Below are 13,826 nucleotides of genomic sequence, written 5' to 3' on the forward strand. Positions count from 1 at the left end.
CATGGGAAAGCCTAGGGCAATGGGATAGAGAGGAAGGAGATCAGCCCACTAACCCACCAAGTAGGGTCTCTTCAACCTGGTATTCTAAACATTTGAGGTAATCAACACAAAAATACACTACAGCTCCTTTCTAGGCATCCTTCATTGCTTCCCCACCAATGGAGGTGAAGGGCCAGCAAGACAAACCACAAAGCATCACAAGAACCTTCAAGTACCAGTCGACTCCCAACCGCCCGACCCCGAAGAGCACAGCTGGCATCAGGAGGGCGTGAGGGACAGAAGCCAGCATGGAGCCATAGTGTGGAAGACGGCCAGCCCAGGGTGGATGACAACTACCGAGCTTGTTCTGTGGTGGGTGTCATGACACCAGAGACTATCTCATTTAAGTTTTTCCAAAGTCTGCAGACATGAGTATTATTATCCCCCATGAGGGTAACTGAAGGTTCAAAGAGGTGGGGTGGTTCATCCACAGTGATCCAGTCATTATGATGGCAGAATCAAAATTTGAAGCCAAAACTTCTGGCAACAGATCTCATTGTGGGTTGAATTGTGACTCCCCAAAAGACACGCTGAAGTCCTAATCCCCAGGACCTCGGAATGTGACCTTGTCTGGAAAGAGGGTCACCGCTGATGGAATGAGGCAAGTTAACCCAATACGACAAGTGTCCTTACAAGAAGAGGACATTTGGACACAGCGACAGAGAGAGGGAAAAAAGCCACGTGACACCTGAGGCAGAGACTGAAACCCAAGAATTGCCAGCAAACTAGGAAGATGCAAGCAATTGTTCTATCCTACAGATTTCTGACCTCTGGCCTCCAGAACTGTGAGACAAACTGGTTGTTTTAAGCCACCCAGTTTGTGGTGCTTGTTTTGGCAGCCCAAGGAAACTAAGGCAGGTCCCAGGCTGTTTTTTATTCTATTGCCTCCAGTAAACACCAACTTTTTGAGGACTTTTCTAGACTGGGCTTTTATACAAACATTCATACAAACAGAAAGAATCATGAGGGCAAACTTCTTTCTTGTTTTTCAAATCACTTTATAGGAAATACAGGCACACCCTACAAAGAGAGAAAATGTAGATGTTCATTATTACAAATTTAAACTGTAGAGAACTTGTCTGATATATGATAACTGAATTTTAACCCATTTCCCATGCTGCTCTTCCTGTTGAGTGGAGCAGATCCCATGAGGGGCTTCACTGCTGTCCCTGATCCACAAGTCCTGTGCTGTCACCAGCCATTTCCCAAGTCAGCAACTCCTCCAAATGCTGTGAGATAAGATCTAAGCATCCCAGGGGCCCTGCATGCTAGAAGGAGCAAGAAAGGGAGTCAACATACATGCGACCCTGCTGGTTGTCAGACACCTCCCTAGGCAATTTATACATACTAACTCATTTAATCTTCCAGCCACCTTAGGAGGTGGCATTACCCACTTCACAGAGGAAGAAACCCCACCCTAGAGGACTTAGGTAACTTGCCAAACTCACACCAGCCACAAGCAAGTTTGGAATTGAGGTGCAACCTTGCAGAGTTGACAGAAACTCAGGAAGTTTTCAATCTCTTATTTTCTGTTGTCATTTTGGTTTGCAGCAGGTATTATATAAATGTAAGAAAATGTATTCACATTCACTTAACCATTCTTGTGTTATGAACACTGAGACAGCCCTCCTTTTTAAAAATTTGTTTACAGCTTGTTATAGGCTGCACACTTAGGTATAAGTTAAGTATGTCTTGGGGGCATCCTCTGTGGGGACTGATTCGCCCCAGCAGTGGAGGCTCCTAGAGACGGTCACACAAGAAACAAACCAGTAGTTAGCCAAGATCACAGACTTCCCCTGGATCCTTGATGTCATGGGGAACGCCACTATTTTCTCTCATCCACTTTGCCTCCCACTCTCTGTAAGGAGAACCTCAAACGTGCGCTCCTCCAGCCTCACCTCGGTAGAACCCCTCACCTCCCACTTCACAGAAACAGGCGCCATCTCCAAGAACTGCTTCAACTCCTGCCACTGACCGTACACACCCTGTTCATCTGCCCCCACCCACCGCCCCCTCCCTCTGGTAAGAGACCCTGAGAGACCCCTTCCACCTAAGGCCACACCCGCCACCCACGTCTTCCCCAACGGCCCACTCGGGAACATCATGCTACTGATTCTTCATTTGTTCTCTCATATCAAATGGTCAACCTCTCTCAACTGGATCCTTCCCTTCAACCTTCAAACATGCAGATATGTCTTCTCTCACCTCAAAAACAAAATAAAACAAAAACCCTCCCTCATCTACACAGCTCCCTCCGTCACCCTATTCCTTCTTCAATCAGGCAGAGCTGTCCATAACTGCCACCTCCATTCTTCCCTTTTCACCAACATCTCATTTCATTATAATTTGGCTTCCATTTCCATCATCAACCGAAATGGCTTTTGTTAAGGTCATCAGAGGCCTCCATGGTGCTAAATCCAAAGGACATCGCCAGTGCTGATCTACTTGCCTTGCTAACAGCATTCAGCATCACATGCTACAGGTGACTCCTGGACTCCCTAGTTCACAGGGCCCTCTTTTGGGGCTCATCCTCCTCTAACTGATGCTTCAAATGACGGCTCAAAAGTCACTTGTTCAGGAAAGCCTGGTCACAATTTCGCATCTTTTTGTGAATTATCTGAATGCTGTTTTAATTCTGAGTTGTTACTCAACAACTCAAGGACAAGGGTCTGCCCTCCCTGTCATGCTCCAAGGACCCAGCACTGTGCTTGGCATCCCATAGGCAATCAAATACTTGTTCAACTGGCAGAGGAAAGAGGCCTTGCTACACCGGATGATAGTATTTAAGTAGGTCCATCAGATCCTCTCCTTCAGGAGAGTGGACAGGAAGTACAGACCAACACAGGATGTTGGAGGTGTAAGGAGGACCTAAAATATATGAAAGTCCCAAAGATACATCGAGGGCCGAGCACCAGGAAGGGCTTAGGGCCTCCTGCTACAGCAAGTTAGAATCTCCCAGACTCCAGAGCTGCCTTGGATCCTGAGTAAAGGCTGCTTTAGGTACCAGGAGGTTCCAGGTTCTGGAAGGTTCTGGTCTCTCTCACTACCACGTATATCCCTGAAATAAAACCTATTGCCTGAGGTAGCTTGAGTGGTGTCTCTTTCTAATAGCTGAGAGTCTAAATAATACAGGGACTCTTCAGGAAAAAAAAGTCACTAAAGAAGCAGTTCTTTGTGTGGAGGGTTGAAAAGCCCAAAGTAGAAGAAAGGAAAACAAACATAAGGCGCCTTACATAATTTCCCCAAAAGGCTTCAAGATCTCTTTTGAAGAGATTAGTTGTGCTCTGGAATTATTCCCAAAGATGGTGCCAAAGGCAGCAAACTTTTCTTTTCAGAGATAAGGATTACTGCTCACTCAAGACCCCCAGACTGACTGAATTTATGATTCGAAAGGTTACTGTGTAAACTGCATTTCTGACTTTGACAAATAATTTCTTTTTCTTTGCCTTCTAAAAAGTTTCATATATCAAGAAGTATATATCTACAGAAATTAAACTAGTTAATTTTCATTTCAAAATCATAACTTACTAAGGGCTTCACATGAAAGTTAACATGTGAATTCTGTGTTCAAAGGGTAATATATGATGTCCGAGCTTAGCCAGAACCCCTTAGGCGAAACATTCCAATGCCTCAGACTTTTGACTAGAATATATTAAATTTAAATGCAATAAATTAAACCCTAGATCTTTCCAACTTTATACTGGGCAATTTCAATTTCTTAACTAAATCTCATCAAGGTAGGTTGGGATGCAGTTCATAATTTTAAACTGCATTCTGTACAAAAAGGTAGCTGAGTTGACACCTGGGTAGGACGATGTTGCTGCCCAGTTTTAGTTGGCAAGCAGGGGATGTCCTTTTGTGGACTGTGTAGTGTCAAGAGGCTCTCTCAGTATCTCCTATATTTTAAACTTTTAGAGACTTCATTAAATGGCAAACGTCAAAGCAAACAATATGAGAGAAAGTCAACATGTGGTATATCAGCTAACAAAGGATGGATTAGGGAGTTTGATTTTTCTCAAGGAGACAGTAGAAGGTGGTGGAAACAGCAGGACACTTGAAGTGAGACAGGCCTGGGTTTGAATACTCTGTCACTTAGCAGCCAACAATGGAAAGTCATACCTCTCAGCTAGAGTCTCACTGACAAATAGGATTACTGAGAAAATTAAGTAAATCAGAATAGATAAGGTGCCTGTATTATGCCTGACACACAATAGGTATTGATATTTCATATGATATTTTATTTGATAATTGTGATGAATATAGAGCAAATGTTCACATATGATAAAAATGAGGGTCACTATACATTCTATCAATATTAGTCTTTGTTTTTTTTGCCTTCAAATAAAGAATAGAAAGGAATGCACTTTGGTAAAGGATATAATAAAATGGGCTGCAAAATTCCACAATGTTCTTGGAAAGAGATGTATAAGCGTCCTTATTAAATAATGCAGTAACTTTCCACTAGTTCAGAGGGGGCTTTCATATTAGAAAGAAGCATGAAGACAGATCAAACACATAGAAAACTGCATCATGACAACCGTAGATACAGATGTCCATATTCACTTTCAGTGCTCCCAGAGACACACATGCAGCCCGGACATGGGACAAACCACCTTCCCCCAACCTGCCTCCTGGACTGAGCACAGCCCCCCAAACCCCCCTCAGACACACAGGGGCATGTCCTGAGAACACCAGTGAGCCCACCTGCTGATTCCTTTCCTTTCCCTCACCTTTGGCTTTTCATACCTAGGCTTCAGAAGAGTGAGAAGCCACTGTTGATACAAAAATCAATGCAGGTTGATAATAACTTGTAACCAATAACTTTTACATCTGAGGAAAAACAGTCATAGATGAACGCTAATATAAAGAGGAAATGGCACAATTTTCTCATTTACAGCTGCATCCCAAGCAGGCAATGGCTTCTCTGCTCTCAATTGTTAGATGAGAAAATGAACAAATGAATGAAATAAACTAAAATTCACTTAACAATACAATTAATTAGGTGATTCACGGAGAGAAATGTCTCTGGAAAAGCCTGACAAGCCACCAGAATCAAGTGTCTGGGGATTAAGAGGAGAAAATTGTGGGGTCACATCACGAAGACTTTATGTGTCATGGTTTGGACCACGGACTTAACTGGAGTGGCCTGTGTGAGTTATCTAGAATGAAGGATGAGACGCACATGGTGCTAGTGGCAACTAGATATCTGTGTTTCACTTTGGGATTCAAATCAGTGAACCTAGTCTGCTGCCTGAAGCACCCCACAATGGGGCTGTATGTCCTGCGAGAAAGCTTGATAAAAGGACTGTGCACTGTTCAGCTACACAGTGGAGATGGATTTTACACCATTTGCCTATTGAACAAAGGTTAAAAAAGAAAAAAAAAGGCCAAGAATCCCTTCCACTGTGTTTAGATAGAGTTCACTCACAGTGTGGTTCATAAGGAGGAGGAGGATCTCCACATGGTACACACTCCATGTCTTGAAAACCAACAAGCTTTGTCTTCCTGTAAAATCTAGAAGAGAAAGGACAATGATACATGTTAGCTCTTTCATCAGACTTCACCGTTGTAGTACACAGATTTATGTCATAAATTACCGGTAAGCTCCATGACCAGTTCTATTGCTTAAAAAAAACAGGTACTCAAGGGGTTAAAAAAGAGTAGATCTTAAATAGACATTTCCTTGATAAAGCCTTCCCGGACATGCAGCAAACACTTTATAAATACCAATTCCACTAAACACAATTTTGCAGATTGTATTAAGTCTCCACTTTTTCTATATTGGGGTTGGGGACTGGTGAGGAAATAGGAAATCAGTGGTCTTTGCCATTTATATTGAAATTTAAACTTCAAAACTTCTTACAAATCAAGTGCTAGCTTTTAACATTTGGAATTCAGGAAACAAAAAAGCCAAGGAAACCAAAAAAGCAAAGGATATATGTGGGGAGATATGTATCCAATCTTGATATGGGGAAGTCTTTCTAAGTATGACAAGAAACTCTGGAGGCAGGGGGAAGAAATTAACAGCTTTGCCCACTCACAAAAAATTTTATGACATCTGAAGAGCAAATAGATAAGTAAATTAAAGCATCATCAACACAGTTGACAGGCGAAAGAAAAGTGAAAAATATTTCTAATCCTAGTACTGTTATAGTCAATAACTTAAAATTTCAAAATCATTATGGCTAAAGTTAACACTGCAATTGAAAATTAGGCAACGGATGCTAACTCCCAAATGAAGAACATTTCATAATTTAACTTTTTCATCATTCAAACTAAAATCATGATGCAATTAAAATTTTTAAATTTAACATTAAAATGTATAGCCTCACTACTAACCAAATAAATGCAATTTGAAATGAAAATATACCATCTTTGCTTAGACAATTGGGAAAGAATAAAGTAATGTCTTTTACCAGTGTTGGTTCGAGTGTAGGCAAATAAGCACTCGTATATATTGCCAGTGGTAATAAAAAGTGATGCTGTGTCATCAGAACTTAATAAAATAGCTTACATCTTTTATCCCCCACTTTTTGAAATTTATCCTAGAGAAATTAAGTGTGTAAAGGTGTATGTACAAGAATGCATTCACAAGACTGTTTATGAAAGAAAAAAAAACACCACTTGGGAACAATCCTAGTATCTGACAGTAAAAATGACCAACCCAATGCAATGGTTAACAAAATAGCCACTAGAAATGACAAGGCAAATTTACCATATAAATATTTAATTCAAGAAATAGTATTGGGTAAAAAAAGAAGAAATGTATATAATGCGATTACATTTTGTAAAAATGCACACTTAGGTATAGTTTCTTTCAGATTATTACCAATGCAAATAAAAAAATTCACATATATATATTTGCATTGAAAAAAGTTTGGAAGGATATTTATACTAAATATTAACAGTGATTATTTCTAGATGGTAATAACTCAAGTGATTTTCTTTTTCTTTTTTCTTTTTTTCTTCTATAGAATTTCCAACTTTTCTACGGCAAAAACAGTGATATGGAGAATAATTCACAGATCAAGTCTACAGAGGAAAGGTAGATGCAATCAGTTTGTGAAACTGGATAATGTAGGTAGCCAATCTGTATAATTTATGGTTGAAACCATATTTGCACAAATTTGAAACAACCAGGTTAAGTTACCTTAAATGCCCAGAAACACTCAGTAATTGTTCAACCTTCCATTTTAATTTGACTATAAAAATCTGTCCAAAAGATAAGCAATAAGGTGACTGACTTCCCATCAGACTTTAAATAAAAATTATTTGGGGCTTTATAAAGTAAAAATCATAGGACATATGAAAAATATAAGGGAAAGTTCTTCTTTAAGATGTATGTTGTGCTAAACATGGTAACATACACAGACCAGTATTTTTTTTATACTCAAAGCCTGAAAACGTGCCAAATTATAAGTTGATCATATTAAATATAGAAAAAGTCTAAAATAGTATTTTTATAAATAAAAACTCTTTATATGTATACAAGCAAAGCAAAAAGTGAACTGGGAAGTATTATAATATCCAACAATTTTAAACAGTAAATACTGAAGATTTAAAAATACACAAATGAAAACTTTAAAAATTGGGGAAATATAAGGTATTGGGATTCAAATGTAGCTGTTAATATTTTTAAATAAGGAGATCTACTTGTGCCAAAACAGTTCTATGTTCTACGCTTTCCCTGACAATCAAACAGAATATATTTGCTCAAAATATATGTATTAAAATATACTATGATGATTTGAGGACCCCTGCACAAGATGAGCAAATCATGTCATGCTTTAAATGACCATTAGAAACTAACTGGAAACAGTGGACATTGTACAGTAAGTACAATTCATGGGAATCCCAAGTAGTGATGTATTGGTGGGACTATGACAGCTGTCAGCTGCTGTACAGATTATACAGAAGCATTCAGAACCTGTTCTGTTTGTTCTTTGTTCCAATGACTTGATGGCTGAATCTAAGAACTTTATATAACTGCTATAAGATTTTCCAAACCATCAAGTGAATCTAACTTTTTCACTCAATACAAAGAATAAGATCAGAATCTTTAAGAATAGGATAATGATTAAACTACCAATTATGTACTAATGATCAAAGACATTGTTTCTTTTTTTAAATTCATGTCCCTGAAAATTATCACAATCTATGGTGATTACAACTTGAAGATGAAGATACTGAAATCAGAGTTCAAAATGTGACTTTAAAAGACTTAGCTGGATAAAGAAATCTATGTATCTTTTAAAATTATTCTACTTTCTCTTTATTTTGTTAATACAACTGTAGTTTTTGAAACATAGTAATATTTGCAACTCTGCTCCTGCCCAAGTGTGCTGGTTTGCAGCTGTTATATACCCCAGAAAAGATGATGTTCTTTTAATCCATTCTTGTGGAGGCAGACCTATGGTGGGTGGGACCTTTTGATTAGGTTGTTTCCATGGTGATGTGACCCTGCCCATTCAAGGTGGGTCTTAATCCTCTTGCTGGTGTCTTCTATGAGAGGATAAAAGGCAGAGACATTTTGGAGAGAGCTCAGAGACGCTTAGAGAGAAAACATCCAGAGACATTTTGGAGAGAGAGAGAGAGCCATTTTGAAACCAAAACCCAGGAGAAGAAGACTAGCAGACATCACCATGTGCCTTCCCCTGTGATAGAGGAACCTGGATGCCATCAGCCTTTCCTCAGAGAAGGTATCTTCCTCTTGATGCCTTAATTTGGACATTTTCATGGCCTTAGAACTGTAAATTTGCAACCAAATCAATCCCCATTGAAAAAGCCAACCCATTTCTGGTATATTGCATTCAGAAGCTTTAGCAAACCAAAATATCAAGTAAGACAGGACACAATTTTTATAATAAAATGGTCTCTATAGCTGAACTTTAAATTTACTCTGGGCTTTCAGATGCAAAAGTGCAAAAAGACAAAGGAAACTACATTGGATTTTACTTAATCCCTGATGAAAGACAGCATATAAATAATTTGCATCTTGGAACATAAATAATATATTATAAATAATATAAATTTTAATTTGAAGAGGAATTTTTAATTGAACTGAATCCAAATAACACTGATTAGCCTAATGAACACCATGTTTGAAAACTACTTTGGTAAGTCTACAGAAGGTTTCTTCAAACCATTATTTTAATATAGTGTGAATGTAAGACCATCAATTCTTCAACCAGTGAGAGCATTTCAGCAAGTGTGACATAAAGTAGTCCTGCTCTGGTCTCATGATGACCCTGTGTGCCAGTTTGAATGTACTGTGTCCCCCAAAATGCCATGTTCTTTGATGCGGTCTTGTGGGGGTAGATGTATTAGTGTTGACTAGGTTGGAACCTATTGGTTTAGTGTTTCCATGGAGATGTGACTCAATCAACTGTGGGTGAGACCTTTCATTGTATTATTTCCATGGAGGTGTTGCCTCACCCATTCTGGGTGGGTCTTTATTGGATCACTGGAGTACTTTAAAAAGAGCCACACAGGCCCAGACGCAGAGCAGCTGCAGCTAAGAAAGAATAAAACACCCAAGAGCAACACTTGGGAGCAAGCAGAAGCCAGCCATGTGCTTTCAAAGCTAACAGAGGTTTTCCGGACACCAGTGGCCATCCTTCAGTGACATTTTATGGCCTTAAGACTGTAACTTTGTAACCAAATAAACCTCCTTTCTAAAAGCCAATCCATTTCTGGTGTTTTGTATTCTGGCAGCATTAGCAAACTGGAACGCCCTGCTTCATTCATTTTGAATGCAGTTGCCACATCCTGGTCATTGCAATCAAGTGCCTGTATTAGATACTGGAGACAACTTCATTCTTCCAGGACTCTTGCTCATACATTGCTTCTTATTGATCGGGTAGCTGGCTGCTCTTGTTTCTCAGCCATCTGCTGCTTTGGCGCCTTATTTGAAATTCAACCAGTGTTAATGAAAAGCCGCATCATTAGGGTAAGAGTGATTTCACCAATGGTGTGGTGGCTGCTGGAAGGCACCCCAGGAATGGGCCATGGGGAACTGAGCAAGAGGATGGAGAAAGTTGACCATGGAGATTCAGGTGGTTGTCAGGATCCCAGGGAGCTGAGGAATGGGAAAGGGGCACAGATGGACAGAGGCGGTTCTTGTGACCTGGTCACCAGTCAGGGAAGCCCTAGTTGAGGCCCCCTGTGAAATTAGACATGTGGTTAAGCTCTGCATCAGGCTACCTAGGGGTGAATTCCAGTTCTGAGACATATAAGCTGTGCGATTTTGGGCAAGTTGTTTATCTAACCTAAGGATCAATCTCTGCCATGCTAAAGAGAGGCTAAGATGAACCCCTACTTTACAAAGTGGTTTAGGTGATTAAATAAACTAATCTGCATAGTAAAGTTCTCGGTGCATAGTAAGTGCTTGTATTAGCTAGGGTTCTCCAAGGAAACAGAACCAACAGGATGTGTGTGTGTGTGTGTGTGTGTGTGTGTGTGTGTGTGTGTGTGTGTGTGTGTGTGTGTGTGACTATTAAGAAATTTATTACAGAAATGGGCTCACGCAACCATGGGGGGATTGACAAGTCTGAATTTCTTAGGGCAGGCTGCAAATTAGAAACTCAATGAAAGTGACATGAATTTCCCAGAAGCCGCAAGTTAGAAACTCCAATAAAGGTGATGTTAATTTCTCCAGAAGAAGAAAGCAGGAATTCTTCTCCCTGACTTCTAAATCCTCAGTTCTGCTTTAAGGCCTCTAGCTGACTGGATGAAGAGACTCCCTCATTGCTAAAGGCAGTGTTCTTTGTTGACTGTAGATCAGTAGACTGACTAATGATGTAAATCCATCTATGGAATTCCCTAACCCTCACAATCAGGCCAGAGTTTGCTTGATCAAACAACTGGACACCATCACCTAGCCCAGTTGACACATGAAATTAACCATCACATTGCTCAATAAATGTCAGCTATCATCATTACGAGAAGCAGCAAAGAACTGGCAGGAGCCAGGTTATTCTTTTGGGACTGGGTTCCAGCTCTGCTTAGCAGAGAAGGGACCGATGCATTGGGGTTAGGCAGAGGAGGCTGTGGGTCCACTGGCCACAGTCTGAAGAAACAGTCGTGCAAATCTTTCACATGAATTGGTAATACTGTCAAATATTTACTGAGCACTTACTATGGGCTAGGCACTCTGCAAGGCCCTTTATATGCACTATATTTTTAATTCTTCCAGCAATTCTGCAGGTCGGTGTTATTATCAGATGATAGATTTACAGGTGAGAAGAGTAGGTGTCAGAGAAATTGAAGTCATTGAATGTGCTCAGGAACAAGGCTACTGGCTCTGTCTAATAACAGACTATTTTCGCACCCCACTTGCTCTTGGGAAGAAGGCAGATAGGATTCATCTTGTTGGGGCTGAGCCATGGGTAGCAGAAGATCCTTATCGTAGTGAGGTCGAAGCTGCAGAAGGCAGGAGAGACACCAGAAGTAACAATGCCACCTTATGCCTGGCATTGGCATTTTGATGGGAGCAATATACAATTTGCTTATTTTCTTTATGCCTCGGTTTCCTTGTCTGCAAAATGGGTTTCGAACATTTGCCTTCTTGACAGAAATGTAGACAAGCTGAAAAAGTATAAAAGTAATTGCATACATAAACTGTTAAATATCATTCAACTATTTACTCATTTATTACTTTCCTGCATCTGTAAGTACTTATCGAAAGGCTGAACCCAAGCAACAACTAATCTGCTCTCTGTCGCTATGGATTTGTCTCTGCTGGACATTTCATATAAATAAAATCCTATTATATGTGGTCTTCTGTGACTGGCTTCTTTCAGCTGGCATAATGTCTTCAAGGTTCACCCATATTGTCGCATGTTTCAGAATTTCATTTCTTTTATGGATGAATAATATTCCAGTGCCTGGACAGACCACATTTTTGTTTATCCATTCCTCCGTGGATGGACATTTGGGTTGCTTCCACCTTTTGGATATTATGAGTAATGCTGCTATGAACAGCTGTCTACAAGTTGAATGCCTTTTCACTTTTTTGATGGTGCTCTTTGAAGCACAATAGTTTATACTCTTGATGAAGTGTAACATAGCTATTTTTTTTCTTACTTACGTTTTTGGTGTTAGTTCATTTCTTTTTCACCTCCTTAGATATAGGGTCTTTGCATAAGACCAGTTGATCCACAGGTACTTCCTACCCTCTTTCTTCCCTTCGGGCTGAGATTTGATCACCCCCCTCTGCCTTCTACAAGGCCCTGGAACTAGTCAAGACCACCCTGATCTTGTGAGCATGTTCTGGTCAACTCCAGTGAGAGGCCTTTGTCCACAGGGACTGAAAGCATGCATTCTGATGTACTCAGGTTAGTACCTGGAACAATACAATAGTCCATAAATGTTTGCTGCTCCTACAATGTTGTTGTTTCTGGTTATTTCTTACTTGGTAATAAAGTCTGGCTGCTGTGGCCCTGGGAATTCTGGTTCTTCTCTCTCTTCTGTTTTGGTCCTCTTTTCTGCCCAGTATATAACCATTAAATGAATCAATTATCATGGTCTTCTGCTGAGCACTTCCTTCTGCACCCAGAGCAACAATGCCACTTCACTCCTTACCTGATGTCCCCCTGCGGCCCTGAGTCCAGCTCCTCAGACAGATTCTGGCCTTCAACAGTCTGGTTTTCAAGGCATCTTGGTCCCTCGGCCACTCAGAAGCTCTCCCCCCAGGTTTCACCCTTCCACCTGGGCCCAGGTGTATACCCATGGCCTGGGTACATTTTCAACATGCACATATCCACATATCCACTACCTTTTACCCACTGTGTTCTAGTTTGCTAATGCTGCTGGAATGCAAAACACCAGAGACGGACTGGCTTTTATAAAAGGGGGTTTATTTGTCACACAGTTTACAGTCTTAGGCCATAAAGTGTCAAGGTAATGCATCAAACAAGCAGGTAACCTTCACTGGTGGATGGCCAATGGTGTCCAGAAAACTTCTGTTAGCTGGGAAGGCACATGGCTTTGGCGTCTGCTTCAAAGTTCTGGTTTCAAAATGGCTTTCTTCTCTCAGGATGTTCCATCTCTAGGCTGCAGAGTTCCTCAAAAATGTCACTCTTAGTTGCCACTTGGGATATTTGTCCTCTCTCAGCTCTCCGGAGCAAGAGTCTGCTTTCAATGGCCGTCTTCAAACTGTCTCTCATCTGCAGCTCCTGTGCTTTCTTCAAGTGTCCCTCTTGGCTGTAGCTCCTCTTCAAAACATCAGTTTCAGCTGCACTGAGTTCCTTCTGTTTGTCAGCTCATTTATATGGCTCCACTGATTACAAGGCCCACCCTGAATGGGTGGGGCCACACCTCCATGGGAATATCTCATCAGAATTATCACCTACAGCTGGGTGGGGTGGATTTCCAAGCAAATCTAATCAGCACCAAAACGTCTGCCCCACAAGACTGCATCCAAGAATATGGCCTTTTCTGGGAGACATAATACATTCAAACCGGCACATCCTGTCTTTGACTCTTCCCTTCTCCTACAGCACCCCTGGTCTCTTTGCCCTGTGCCCACCTTAGACCTGTCTCTACCTTAGACCTGGTCCTTCTGCCAACCACGTTCTTCCCCCAGACATCATGGCTAATTGCCTCACCTTCCTCAGGTCTTCACTCAGATCTCCCAATAACGGCCACCCTGCTCACCCAGTTGAATGCTGGAACTTGCCTGCTCACCACCATGGGCACTCTGATGCCCCTTCTCTGCTCTTAGTTTTCTTTTTCTCATAGCAGTTATCATCTCCTACCAGCCTACATAATTTACTTATTTATTATTG

At 40.9% G+C, this 13,826-nt stretch overlaps 1 protein-coding gene across 7 annotated transcripts in view; it reads right to left on the reverse strand.

Annotated features, from left to right (window-relative positions):
- The window catches only part of TNFRSF19 (TNF receptor superfamily member 19), an 85,455-nt gene that overhangs the window by 42,511 nt on the left and 29,118 nt on the right, over positions 1–13,826 (reverse strand). For all 7 annotated transcript variants that reach the window (XM_037800189.1, XM_037800190.1, XM_037800185.1 and 4 more), the window contains one exon: positions 5,468–5,553. In XM_037800189.1, coding sequence (XP_037656117.1) covers positions 5,468–5,553 — 86 coding nt within the window. The remainder of the gene's footprint in view (positions 1–5,467; positions 5,554–13,826) is intronic.

This window comes from Choloepus didactylus, chromosome 12 (genome assembly GCF_015220235.1).
Source record: "Choloepus didactylus isolate mChoDid1 chromosome 12, mChoDid1.pri, whole genome shotgun sequence".
NCBI lineage: Eukaryota > Metazoa > Chordata > Mammalia > Pilosa > Megalonychidae > Choloepus > Choloepus didactylus.